The sequence below is a fragment of the Narcine bancroftii genome, chromosome 14 (genome assembly GCF_036971445.1).
Source record: "Narcine bancroftii isolate sNarBan1 chromosome 14, sNarBan1.hap1, whole genome shotgun sequence".
Taxonomy (NCBI): Eukaryota; Metazoa; Chordata; class Chondrichthyes; order Torpediniformes; family Narcinidae; genus Narcine; species Narcine bancroftii.
Genome location: NC_091482.1, coordinates 10,808,158 through 10,822,448, shown reverse-complemented (window position 1 = coordinate 10,822,448; position 14,291 = coordinate 10,808,158). Strand labels below are relative to the sequence as shown.

Sequence of the window (14,291 nt, the reverse complement as noted above, 5' to 3'; positions counted from 1 at the left end):
CATCGTAGGTCAAAGCAAGGTTCTTAATGCAGTGAAAAATAATGTATTCCTTCCAGAACTGCATCAGTGTCTTGTCAGTGTCATTTGCAGCATTAGCCTGAGCAAAGGTCCTCCTCAGGTAGTAGGCCTTGCATGCTGCAATAACCCCTTGGTCCATTGCTGGATTAAAGAGGTGGTGTTTGGTGGGAGGAACACCACTTTGATGTTGGGGTGGAGGTCACCAATGAAAGTGGGATATCCTGGAGCATTCTCTACAATCAGCAAAATCTTGAAAGATATGCCTTCTTCCAAACAGTACTTCTACATTTCAGTGGCATAGCCATCGAGAAGGGCATCCTTTGTATCATCCAGGACTTTTTAATTGCTCCTGTAATAAACCAGTAAGGTATGTTTGTTGATGTTCCTGGAAGCCCTGGGGTTTTCACTATGGCGAAAAAGAAACTGCTTTAACTTGTAGCCAGCAACATTGCCTCCTAACAACACCGTCACTGTCTTTAAAAGCCTTAAAGCTTGGCATTGACTTGGTCTCCTTATGGATGAAGGCTCTTTCTGGCATTCGCTTCCAGAATAAGGAGGCTTCATCCACATTTAAAAAAAAAAAAATTTGCTGGTCCCTCTACAATCCGTTTATCTAAATTATCAACAATTTTTTCTGCTGCCATCGCATCATCCCTCGCAGACTCACTTCACAGTGAGAAATGTTGTTTGAAATGCTTGAACCATCCAGAGCTAGCACTAAAATTGATATTGTAGCCCCTGATCCTGCTTCTTCTTTTAGCATCTGGAGCAAGTTTCATGCCTTGGCAGTGCTGGTTAATGTGTTGAGAGGGATTCTCGTTTGTGTTTGGTCCTCAATTCACGTCATTAGCAATGTCTCCATATCTGATATGGGTCCCTCTTGCGTTTTCGTTAGCCTTGTGGCTTTCAGTGAACCCGATCCTTTAACAGATTGGAGGAATTTTTTTTGGTCATGATTGTCAAGTGCGACTTGCCTAAATCGTGAGCAATAGCATTCATTGTTTTTCCACCTTCGTGTTGTTTAATAATCTTTTGTTTCATTTCCAAATTGATACTCTCCTTTGCCTCTTGCTGCTGCTATACTAGCATTGGTCTTTCTGTGTTTGGGAGCCATGATATATAGAAAGTACAGTATACCTACATGGGCCCTTGCTGCACATGTTGCGTGCAGGAAGTTGTGTGCATCCAGCTACATCCTGTTCTCTGATCAGAATTTCTGACTGAACTCCATTATAACTTTTGAACAACGGATGTCTATGTGGTTGGACATAACCCAATCAGGTGCTAAGCAGTGCACACCTTTATCTGGAATAAAAGGTTGGTAGAATTTATACAGCTACAACTGAGAGACTGATAAAGAGGTGGGTGTTAACATTTAATATCCATTGTTGGGAAAATGTTCTGTAATGAAAGCAAAGCACATGAATACTATACATTTTCAGCCTCTTGGAGAAGAGTAGTGGCTGTATAATATCTGCACTTTTTAGAGTTGAAATTTAGGGACTACATTGGGGAATATATGGGGATGTTACTTTAATAGACTAGCAGATATTTGGTGAACTCCTGCAGTAAAGGCCACTAGCTAAAGTTAAAGTTGTAGATTTGAAATCTGATCGTTAACCTGTGTCTTGGGTAAACTTATACCTCTCATTTTGTTCATTTTAGATTGGTCACAGTGTTTTAGCTACCGAAAGAAAATAGACACACACACCGAGAGCAGTTCAGTTTATACAAATGTTTATTACTAATTCAAAAGCTGATTTCACACTACAATATGCAAGCCCTTCCCAACTATACTTATCAACGCTTGGACTGGTCCCAACTGCCGAAGCGAGGCAACAACTGCACACTTGTAGTAGGTTGTCAGGGCGCTGGTAGCAGCTTCTCCACCTCCCCCGACCGGGACGTTGCTCGGACTCTGGCTGTTCTTCCTTCTTGACAAGGGGTGTTCCCACCCCTCGGAGAGTCTAAACTTCAGCAGCAGGACCACAGACTTTTATACCCCAAAAACAATTAATCATGCACCCACTCCCTCTAACATTTGTCAGTCAAAATCAAAGCTGAGCATACTATTCTACAATTTAGAAGATTAATTATTATGGAGCAGGATGCTATGATATCCTGGTTTATCTCGTAGATACAAGGACTCATTAAAACTTCTTGAGCAAGACAGGTTGTGACCAATACGTCAATTTCAGAGTGTCGTATTTGACAGCTGCTTTCCCTGGGCCTCACGGTGGAATTCCATTTCAAAGTGTATCTTCAGATAAGTCCCCATGGCTGAGTTTAATTACATCTGCTAGTTCTGAAAGTTAGGTGACCTGCGTGTGGACCCAGTGTCGTCAGTTCCACATAAGCAAAAAGCATCTGAGTACATGGTTTTAATCCTCCATTACATTCCACCCCTTGGTCACAATCTGTCATTTGCGAGGCCTAACCAGTATTTGAGTACAGAGGGAGCGAAAAAAGAGAAATAAAAACAACAATTACAAAGATAAGCAATGACGCGAGCAACCAACGGAGGATAGTGTGGCCCACTCCCCCAAATGTAGCAGTTAGCCATGAGAAAGGATTCCAACCAAGGCTCAAATTATCCTTGTTGGCCACAATACCCAGATACTGGAGCTCACGAACAGATTTTGAAACATGCTGAACAATAACATATTTATATAAGCTGCACTTGAGGCTGGTGACCGAGGACTTCCTTGGTGTAATGCATCGGACCGTGTTTCCCACGGGGAACTCCCTTGGAACGTCCTCGACATTACAAATCCAATTGCTGGCATCAAAGCAGCTGTTAAGCCAGATCACCAGGAGTGTAAAATGGAGAACCTGGAACAAAGAAGCCTGACACATGTCACTCACGATACCATAAGCGTTCAGTGTTTAAACAGACTAAATCATCCTGTCCCTCAATAGCTACCCACCGAGTGTTACCCTGGGCAGGTGTCACTATTTCCCCTTTTACAGGAGGGCCACTACCTGGTGGTGCCACCCATACCTTTTGTCCAACATTCTCTAGTTCGGGAATCGGGGGCAATGACTGTTTTTCCTCTGGAATAGGCTGTAATTCAGGAGCGTGAAGAAGTCGGTGGAAAGATGTACCTCCTTTTAAAGGGCGATGATTCAAATTGTCGACTGCCTGCTGCAGCACATGGCACCATCCCTTCTGGGTCCCCAGTGATGTTAACAAATGAATTTGTTCCTTCAGTAAGCCGTTCATTTGTTCAACTAACCCGGCAGCCTGCGGGTAATAAGGAATATGGTGGACCCTTAAAATACCGTTGTCATTTGCCCAATCACAGATTGCTTTCCTGGAGAAGTGCGAGCCATTATCAGAGTGAATCTCCTCTGGAACATCATAACGATAAATCAAATGGTTTTGTCCTTGGATAGTGCTAGCTTGGTCAGCCGTCTTGGTGGGAAAAGTAAAAACCAGGCCCGAAAAGGTGTCAACCATTACTAGGACGTAATATTTACCCATGCAGTCTAGCATGGGGCCTATGTAATCAATTTGCCAGACCGCAGCTGAGTGAGCACCCCGTTTTATTCGGCCATGCGGACCAGGTGGAACGGTATGGAACTTCACAAGCTGACATTCTGGGCATGTACATATGACCATGCGGACATCATCCTTATGGATGGATAAAGCATGTGTACGGGACCACATAGCTGATCCCTTCTCCCCCAAATGACCACTCTGTTCATGTGCCCATCGAGCCAGGGGGACGGTATCAGCACAGCTGATAGTGGCAAGCTGATCTGCTACTGCATTATGTTGAGCCATGTTAGTCGCCATATTGGTATGGGCATCAACGTGATAAACGGTTATCTCACGATGGTGGGAAGCATCCCACAACAGCTGCCACAACTCTTTGCCCCATACTGGGCGATCATGTATCATCCAGTTGTTCTTTTGCAAATCAGGCATCCATACCACAAGTCCATTAGCCAAAGCCCAGGAATCAGTAAACAGGCGAAGAGGGTGATCATGGGGATCTAGTGGTAAAGTGACTGCCTTCAACTCAGCATACTGACTGGAGCCACCATCCCCCTCCTCCGATAACTGAGTTCCTGACCTAGGATGGTAAGCCACCTGTTCGTGTATGTGGCCCACCCCTTCAGGCCCTCTGGTCGCACGACTCTGAATATACCACTTCCATTTAACAATAGAAGACTGCTGAGCCCACCCGATCTTTAGATTAGCATCATTAGCCAGGACCCAATTCATTATAGGAAGTGCAGGTCGCAATTGAACATCTGCATCACCTGTCATTCTTTCAGTCTCTAGCAGGGCCCAGTAACAGGCTAGTAACTGTTGTTCAAAAACAGAATAACGAGTGGCAGCCTCAGGCATGGTACGTGACCAGAATCCTAGTGGGACTCGGCGACCCTCTTGTTTCTGCCAGAGGCTCCAGGAGGCCACATCATCAATATAATGGTGAATTGAGAGGGAAGGCGATACTGGAAGATGGGTGAAGGTATACTGGCGCCCCTTCCAGGTAAAGGCGAACTGATCCTGTGAGTCCTCAGCTATAAGAATACTGAAGAAGGCGTTAGCGAGATCAATAACAGCATACCATGTTCCTGAGTTCCCAGTAGCAATGTTTTCAATAAGGGTGACAATGTCCGGAACTGCTGAAGCAAGTGGTGGGGCATGTTTGTTCAAAAAACGATAATCAACTGTCATTCTCCAGGAGCCGTCCGGCTTCTGGATAGGCCAAACAGGGCTATTGAAGGGCGACGTTGCAGGCCTCACTACCCCTTCTTCTTTCAAAGCATCAATGGTGGCGGTAATCTCCTCCTGCCCTCCAGGGAGGCGATATTGCGGAATGCATACAGGTTTTGAGGGGGGTGGCACCACCACGGGATCCCACTTGGCCTGACCCACCACTAATCTTTTTGTAATAGTCCGAATTCCGAATGCAAACCCCCCTTGGCTAGTATTAAGGGCTGTACCGGCCAACATATTAATACCCAGAATACACTCGTCAGTGGCAGCTACCAACGCATGTAACCATATGGGGGAAGGGCCATCACCCACCGTGGCACGGACTTTTATTTCCTTTGCCAGGGTGATTGCCCCTCCCATTCCTTCTATTCGAAATGTGGGTCCGTTCCAGAGGTCGGGGTTACCAGGAATCACCGAGTGCTCTGCACCGGTGTCAACCAAAGCCAAGTATTGGCGATCATTACCCCCACCCCAGTGAATTGTTAATGGTATGTAGGGCCGCGGATCCCCGTGTGTGCGCCGTGTCTCGATGGAATAGACACGGGAATCCTGCCCACACCTTCAGGCTTCAGAAGGGTTCGGGGGCTTCCAGGACCACATGCTATTGTTATCTTTAAGAGCCTGTTTAACCCATTGTTTTACCTCATCATGAGTAACTGGAGCAGGAGAAGCCAGCTCGATAGAAGCAGCAGTGGGAGCAGAAAGCACAGCTGGGCCAGGAGGACTCAGCAGCTGGGGATGATGTTCCCCTGCTTTTTGCCTAAATCGATCTCCAATGGCAGCCAGTTCTTTTACAGAGAAATCACGGATCATTGACTCCTTCCGACCCCTGTTCCCGCTTTGGCTCACAGGGTCCTCCACCCAGTCTAGGGGAGGAGGTGGAGGCCATCCAACAGAGGGAGTAGGCCATAGAGCATAAGCAGGGGTTTGGGTATTTTCCCCTGGGTCCACATGGGAAACCGGGGTATCTATCCCTTCCATCTCTACCCTTACATCATCCCCCCTTCTGTCTGTTTGGGAAATCTGCTGCCTTATAGGGCGGGCATGAACAGCAGATGGAGAGGGTAGTATGTTAGACACATGCTGAGGAGTATCTGCATTATTACCATTGTCATTCCAGATATTCCCATCCCAATCCTCAATTACATCAGGATCGTCACCATTCCTTATCATGGCATGAATACGATATGGATCGGGTTCTACTCCATGCCTTTCCTTATCTGCACAGAGCTGCTGCCGGAGTTTAATATTACGGCAAATCATTTGGACATGCTTATCTTCCCATTCTTTGGCTCTGTCCTGACTGGTACGAACAATCTCGCTCATCATGGAACAGCATTGTCGCAGGACTTCTAGCTCCTCCTCTAATTGCTTTCTTTTGCACTGAGATTCTACTTCTCTTTGAATTAATTCTGCTTCACGCTGAACGGAGTGGCGTAATGCTGTGGCCAGCAACCAAAAACCATTCGTCAGCATTCCCTTTTTATCAGGAAATTTACTTTCTCGAAGGAGAGTGGCAACCCGCTCTCCCAGAGGTGCACTTGATGAGTCTAACTTCTCATCCCAACTAATGGGTGGTCCCAACAAAGACAGGGTATTGGCCAACATGCCAAACCCATCGTCTTTGGAAGTCCATCCAGGAATCAAGAACTGCTCAGGGCTCACCTCTTTCTTTCGGCGAAACATCTTGAGACCAATCCTGCTCGCAGTGCCAATTGTCTTGGGTAAACTTATACCTCTCATTTTGTTCATTTTAGATTGGTCACAGTGTTTTAGCTACCGAAAGAAAATAGACACACACACCGAGAGCAGTTCAGTTTATACAAATGTTTATTACTAATTCAAAAGCTGATTTCACACTACAATATGCAAGCCCTTCCCAACTATACTTATCAACGCTTGGACTGGTCCCAACTGCCGAAGCGAGGCAACAACTGCACACTTGTAGTAGGTTGTCAGGGCGCTGGTAGCAGCTTCTCCACCTCCCCCGACCGGGACGTTGCTCGGACTCTGGCTGTTCTTCCTTCTTGACAAGGGGTGTTCCCACCCCTCGGAGAGTCTAAACTTCAGCAGCAGGACCACAGACTTTTATACCCCAAAAACAATTAATCATGCACCCACTCCCTCTAACATTTGTCAGTCAAAATCAAAGCTGAGCATACTATTCTACAATTTAGAAGATTAATTATTATGGAGCAGGATGCTATGATATCCTGGTTTATCTCGTAGATACAAGGACTCATTAAAACTTCTTGAGCAAGACAGGTTGTGACCAATACGTCAATTTCAGAGTGTCGTATTTGACAGCTGCTTTCCCTGGGCCTCACGGTGGAATTCCATTTCAAAGTGTATCTTCAGATAAGTCCCCATGGCTGAGTTTAATTACATCTGCTAGTTCTGAAAGTTAGGTGACCTGCGTGTGGACCCAGTGTCGTCAGTTCCACATAAGCAAAAAGCATCTGAGTACATGGTTTTAATCCTCCATTACAACCTGTTAAGGAAATTAGCTGATTGACAGGTGACAAGAGGATTAAAGGTTGATGCTCAAATTCGCAGGATGTGATTGGTGTTTTTTTAGCCAGGATCAATGTTGAAGGTACATCTAACTCAATATTTATACAGTATATGGATCATGTGATAGAAAGCCACATATCTAAGTTTGGCAGTGTCACAAATATGGGGCCACATTGAAAGCAGTATCGATGGAAGTATTACATTACAGAGGTATTAATAGATTAAGTGAATGAGCAAAACTGATGTGGACTTCAGAGAGACATGGAGTCATTTACCATGCACCTAAAATGACAAAAAAAAGTCTAAATGGTAAAAACTTGAAAACTGTCAGAAGTCCAAGAAGTATGTGGTGGGAATGTATGGTACTTGGAGAGATTACAGAATGTTATTTGGACACAAATGAGAGTTGTGTTATTTGAAATTAACAAGTGATTTGAAGTTTTCAAGATACAGTAAAACCCCTGTTGACCAGAATTCAAGCAACCATCAGCCTCCAGCAACTGGCAAAAAAAATTGAGGAAAATAAGTAGGTTTAAAAAAAATACTTAAGTTTAAGATTGGTACGCCTTGCTGTTCGCTAATCATACAACATGCAATCTCAAGCAAATGGAAAATTTAGCATCTGCCAATACCCATAGGTGCCAGATACCAGGGGTCTTGCTGTATTAAGAACCAATCTTGCATAAAAAAGATGTTTCCACTGGTTGTGGAGGCCAAGGGCACATTTAAACAAGGTCTTCCAGAAATGAAAGCAGGAATATTTCTACAAAATTGAAATAGTAGTTTTGAATTGTCACATACAAAATTATTTTATGTTGGTTTAATTAATGATTTTTAAATCTGAAATTGTTAACTTGAGTACCTTAGGACATGGAGCATAATAAAGGATTAGGTTATTTATGACGAGCGACAACAGGGTTTCCTCTGTTTCAATATTTCTGCATGTTTCTATCAGCTGTTCAGTACATCAATAACTCGGAGAGATACAATAATGAAGATAGCCTAGAGCAGTCATAACCCAGATTACCAAAGCCTCTGCACTCAATCATTCTACCCTGGCACTGTAGAAAATCAACATCATCCAGGTAATTGATTAATGAACTTGAATCTTGGGCAGCGCTGTCAGTGACTGGTTGGCAACGCTGTTACAGCACCATCAACCCAGGTTCGAATCCGGAAGCGTCTCTTTGGAGTTTGCACATTCTCCCTGTGTCTGCGTGGGTTTTCCCAGGCTACTCTAGTTTCCTCCCACCTTCCAATACTTAGAGTTGTAGGTTAATTTGGGTGTAATTCAGTGGCACAGGTTTAAATGGTAGGAATCTGCTTCTAATGTGCTGTACATAACATTTAATTTTAAAATAGTTTGTAACTAATCCAAGCAATTGATGAATTTTCCATCATGGCACTGCTTAGTGCAGAACATTTCAAGAGCTTAATGGTTGAGTGTGCAGGCTTTGCTAACCTGGGTTTAGCTCTTGGTCAAGTGACTAGCTTCACCACACAGGTACTTGATAGCCTACCACTTGCTCAAGACTTGTTAACTGGCATGAATGTCAACTAGATTAGTATTCTGTATCCACCCCCTCAATCATTACATACTTCAGTTATGGTATGTGTGACTTGTGGTATGTATTACAGTGACTTGCTGAGATAATTTCCACAGATATCAACCCTCAATCTCTATTTCTAAAAATGTTGACATCAAGAGAACGTCATCACCTCTAAATTTCACACCGCTATAACTTTGTATTTTGCTCCCCATTTGCTTCTGATGGGCCAGTCATCTGTGAGTTTCCTATCTAGCATCTTTGAAAATACTCATTATAAGAGCCACTGCTACCTTCTGTCGGCAGCTGATGTCTCACAGAAGGTGATTTGAGAGAAGGCCCACTGCTGTTAACTGACATTGCACTTGGCCATGCAAACTTTGTCCCTGCCCTAAGAATCCATTCTAAAAACTCAGTGGGTGCCTTGCTTGTAGCTTCCCAGTCTTGTATCCAAATGGCTAGACTCTGATCATCATCAAAATAAAGTTTGAAATCTCAGTGTAAAAGCTTTCAAAACAGATTGGATTTCAATGCAATTCAACTTGGAGGCTCTGGAGATTTGAGAGTGGCATTTTGGAGATTTGAGAGTGGCGTTTTGGAGATTTGAGAGTGGCGGTTTGGAGATTTGAGAGTGGCGGTTTGGAGATTTGAGAGTGGCGGTTTGGAGATTTGAGAGTGGCGTTTTGGAGATTTGAGAGTGGCGTTTTGGAGATTTGAGAGTGGCGTTTTGGAGATTTGAGAGTGGCGTTTTGGAGATTTGAGAGTGGCGTTTTGGAGATTTGAGAGTGGCGTTTTGGAGATTTGAGAGTGGCGTTTTGGAGATTTGAGAGTGGCGTTTTGGAGATTTGAGAGTGGCGTTTTGGAGATTTGAGAGTGGCGTTTTGGAGATTTGAGAGTGGCGTTTTGGAGATTTGAGAGTGGCGTTTTGGAGATTTGAGAGTGGCGTTTTGGAGATTTGAGAGTGGCGTTTTGGAGATTTGAGAGTGGCGTTTTGGAGATTTGAGAGTGGCGTTTTGGAGATTTGAGAGTGGCGTTTTGGGTCTGTTTTGTAGAAATGATTGTTTATACACTATCCAAAATTTAAGCAACCTCAAAGAACTGGCAAAAATATCAAGGAAAATAAATACCATGGATAATAATAAATAAAAATTTAAATAAATGTTTAAAATTGTGGAAGTAAATGTTCTCTAAAGTAACCCCAACCTTTGAAGACGGGAGCAAATATTCAGCCAGCGTAGTGCTTTGGTCATACTTTGTTCGTAGCAGTTTGTTTATTCTGAATAAAATTGTGTTTGAATAAAATGGTGTCACCCAGGATGAAGAGCTGCTTTATGCCACTCGCTGTTGGGGTGACTCTCTTAAAGTGTCTCTTTATCCCTACTGTATATTTTGGCGTAGAAGTCGAGTTGTGAAACACAAAATAATCTCTCAAAATTGGGGGTCAATTTATACGCTGGATGTACTTTTGAGACCTTAAATTCAACTCAAAATCCAATCCACGGCGATCCAGCTTATGTCGGCCCTGAAAAACAAAAAAAACCCGACTGCGACAGATTTTCATTGAGATTTTTATTTAAAACGACATCACACTTGGAACCCTTCAAAATCAATCTCACTGTCATCATCTGAAGCAAAGATGGCAAGAAGCACATCCATACTCTCACTGCTTAAATTGCCATCATATGGGTCCCAGTCTGTATCTGATGAGTTGGTTTCAGCTTCATCATTAGGTGTCTCATACAAATGATCTTCCATGTCATCAATTTTGAACGATTTTTATCACCGTCTCTACTTTAACTTTGTCCCATGCCTTGAGCACAAAGTTACACAGGACATCAACTTGTGCAGAATGCATTGCCCCGCCTTTTGTAAATGACTTTTAAGAAGTGCCAATCTACTTTTAGTCTTCTCAGTTCAGTGGCTACGAAATGTATCCCAGACTAGCAAATTTGGGGGAGGGGGGTTAATTATCTATAATGTTATTGCTTTTCTTTCGGGTGGTTCCCTGAAGGGGTAGGAACCTGTAGCTGCAACGATGGTTAAATGTTTTAAAAAATGTGACTGAAAATATAGTAAAATTCTTTGAGGTTTGTATATTCATACAAGTGAAGTTTGTTCAGTGCAAGTATAGTATTTTTTTTCTTTTCAACTGTTTATTAGGTCTATTAGTTGTGCATTGTAAGAGTGAGTCTCAAGCAACCGGAAAACTCCCTTATCTGGAATCTGCCAATCCCTTAGATGCCAGATACCAGGGGTGTTCCTGTATTATAACTGGGTCTATATCCAAAGAAAACTACGTTAATTGCTTTTTAATGGTGAGACGTTCAGGTTGCATGAAATCACCCCTGTCAATTGTTTTTGCCAACAAAGATAAACTGCTGGAGGAACTCTGGATCAGGTCGCACCTGAGAAGGCAAAGGGATCATCGATGATTCAGGTTGAAACCCTGCATCAGGACTGCTGAATTTCTGAACAGTTTGTTCTTTTTGCTCCAGTTAACAGCACCTGCATTTCTCTTGTGTCCCCATGCTTCGGTTAATCTGTGTGGTTGTTTTGAGGGTGAGGGAAAACCAAGGGTGCATTTAACTGTGGAGCAAACATGAAGGGCTTTAAATTTCAAGATGCTGGAGTTATGAGTGTGTGCAGAAAGCGGCAGTTCAGAATTACAGCAGTTTTCAGCTCTCACTTCTGTTTTGTAGGCCGCTGATGTCTCACAGCAGCAACATGTGCAGAATAACCTGCTGCCAATACTGCATTCGTCCAATGAGCCGCGTGAGCAAGTCCCTGTGACAACGTTGCCTGCAGCCCCGAAAACACCCGAGCCGAAAGAAGCACCAAAACCTGTCGTGATGGTAGAGAAGAAAGAGAAAACCAGAACACCAGTGATATGCAGTTACTGCAGCAAGGCATTCAGGGACAGTTATCACCTGAGGCGGCACGAGTCCTGCCATACGGGAATTAAGTTGGTTTCACGGCCGAGGAAAGTGCCGACTATGGTTTCACTGATGTCGTCAGCGCCTGGTGTGGGTGGCACGGCGTCGCTGGTATCGACTGTGGCGGGCATGCTGACCACGACTGCTGCCTCCACCTCTACCGTCGCCAGTAGCGCCTCGGCAGTCACCACCACCAGCAAGAATGCGAACAGGCGAGTGAAGAAGAATCATGGCTGCGAACTGTGTGGAAAAGCATTCCGCGACGTTTACCACCTCAACCGCCACAAACTTTCGCACTCCGATGAAAAGCCTTTTGAATGCCCAGTTTGTCAGCAACGTTTCAAGAGAAAGGATCGCATGAGTTACCATGTGCGGTCACACGAAGGGGGCATCAACAAACCTTACATCTGCAGCCTTTGTGGAAAGGGATTCTCCAGGTAATTTACGAGTGGTTGTGTGTAACAGTAAGAATTGTAGATAAAGTAAAGCAAAGGAGGAGGAAGATAGTGAGCCTTTGCTTACTGCTTCCAGCCGATCCTCTCCTTTGATTCAGTACAATTACTTGACTCTCTTATTTCTACCAAAATTTGAACGGAGCTTTTTCTCTGTCACTATATTCTGTTTTATTTTTCCCTAACTGTTGTCAGTCAGCCATTTTGGATTGACTTGCCTGGATAACATACAAAAACATTTTTTTCACTGCATTTCAGTCACGTAATAATAATTAATTTCTACAATCGAATTGAAAGAAATGGCAAGTGAAAGCAAATGCTGGAAGCACCGTGCAGGTCAGGCCACACCTGTTGAAAAATAAATAGTTAAAGTTGCAGGTCGGATATGCTTCCTCAGAACTCGGAAGAGAGATTTAAAAAAAAAAGTTGTTTTTTAAAATTGCAAAGTGGTGTAGAGAGAGGTCAAATGGGTGAATGGGGCACTTGAATGGTGATTTATTTTCTTTGTGTTGTTGGGCATGCTGTCAGTTTTTTTTAGGGGAACTTAGGACATCCATACATCATGGCCAAATAGATTTGGTGATGTTGTGCAATCTTTTCTGCTCAGGAAGTTAAGTTGTGCGCTTTTCAATGCTTCTGCTTCAAAGAAATTTAGTAATTTCAAGCAAAATGTGAAAAAGGTTTGAAAATTTAGCAATTGACTCCCGCTAATTTGTCACTTAGTCCACGTGCAATTGTGTGAACCTATCAAATTCAAAGGTTGTATTTTGTATTGACTAACGTTTAATTAACATTGTTAAATAAAACAGGAATAGGAAGGTTATATAATATATAATTGTGATTGAACAAATCTAGTTCTATTTAACCCTTTAATTTTTAACTCGACTTGAAGTTGCTGATATTTGTCTTGTGGCTGAAGCACAGGCTCTGAGGACAATAAAAGCAACTCCTGTTGTGTGAGTCAGAAATCAACAGACACCACAGGCCTGATGCTTTGGAGCTGCTTTGATATGTAGGCCAATATTGTCCTGGACAATGCATTGAACAGAGCTTTCAGTAGTAAATTTTGACAATGTAAATGCGTTTGTTCTGTTTAAGTCTAATCGACAGCTTTTCTTTCCTCTCCAGACCCGATCATCTGAGCTGTCATGTCAAACATGTTCATTCCACAGAGAGGCCGTTCAAATGCCAAGTAACTTCCTATTTTTCTGTTTTAAAGACAGTTAAGAGGTGTTGTCCAAACGGATAAAGAGAGGTTCAAAGATTGTCAATTTCAAAAGGTTGTCAGAAGTTCCAAAGCTCAAGTTATAGTTTATCATTTTCTCTGCACCTCGTTGCGATCCCCATGGAAAGTAGGTGCAGTGGTCCTTTGCCAAGTGTTACCAGGGTAACGCTCTTGGTTACTTGGTAGTTTATTTGAGGCATGTGGGGAAGGATTCCCTCCCCTAACTTTGAACAACTCCATTTATTCTCTTCCTCACTCCTCCACAACCTGCCCTTACTTTACCCTAACCCTTTACCAACTTGCATTTCAACCACAGCCTAAATTTAAATTACAATGGGAATATTAATAGAGGATTTCTAGTTGCAAGCCAATTGATCTACCACCTATTGCTCACTGGAGATCACAATTGATTGATTTACTTTATGGTGTTGAATAAACGTTCTCACAGTTTGAGGGGGAAAAAAGTTGTGGAAGTGCACATCTTTAAATGGGTTCTGTGATTTTTATTATTTTAAGATCCTCCAAAATTAATAATCTGCAATGGAGGAAGATTTTAAAAAAGAAATTGTGCAACTGCGCGCCATGAAATTTCAGCAAGGTATTTTGAATATTTTGAGTTTAAAGAAATGGGAAAATAAATTATTGGGAATATTTCTTGGATTGATAGATAAATGACATGAGAATTACAGTCACTCTGATGTAAAACTTAAAAGGTTTTCTTTGGAGCCTGCTGCTTTAGAAAAATGGGTAATTGTGAATATTCTTTATTAAAACTATATTGCATTAATGAGAAATAAATGTACAGGAGAGAATAGTGTCAAGCATTAGAAATGTTTAAAAAACTTTACAAGCATATACCTTTATGGGATT

At 42.9% G+C, this 14,291-nt stretch overlaps 1 protein-coding gene across 8 annotated transcripts in view; it reads left to right on the top strand.

Moving 5' to 3' along the window:
• Nucleotides 1-14,291, top strand: part of LOC138749178 (vascular endothelial zinc finger 1-like) — a 64,523-nt gene that overhangs the window by 38,205 nt on the left and 12,027 nt on the right. For all 8 annotated transcript variants that reach the window (XM_069910207.1, XM_069910201.1, XM_069910203.1 and 5 more), the window contains 2 exons: nucleotides 11,511-12,181; nucleotides 13,325-13,388. In XM_069910207.1, coding sequence (XP_069766308.1) covers nucleotides 11,511-12,181; nucleotides 13,325-13,388 — 735 coding nt within the window. The remainder of the gene's footprint in view (nucleotides 1-11,510; nucleotides 12,182-13,324; nucleotides 13,389-14,291) is intronic.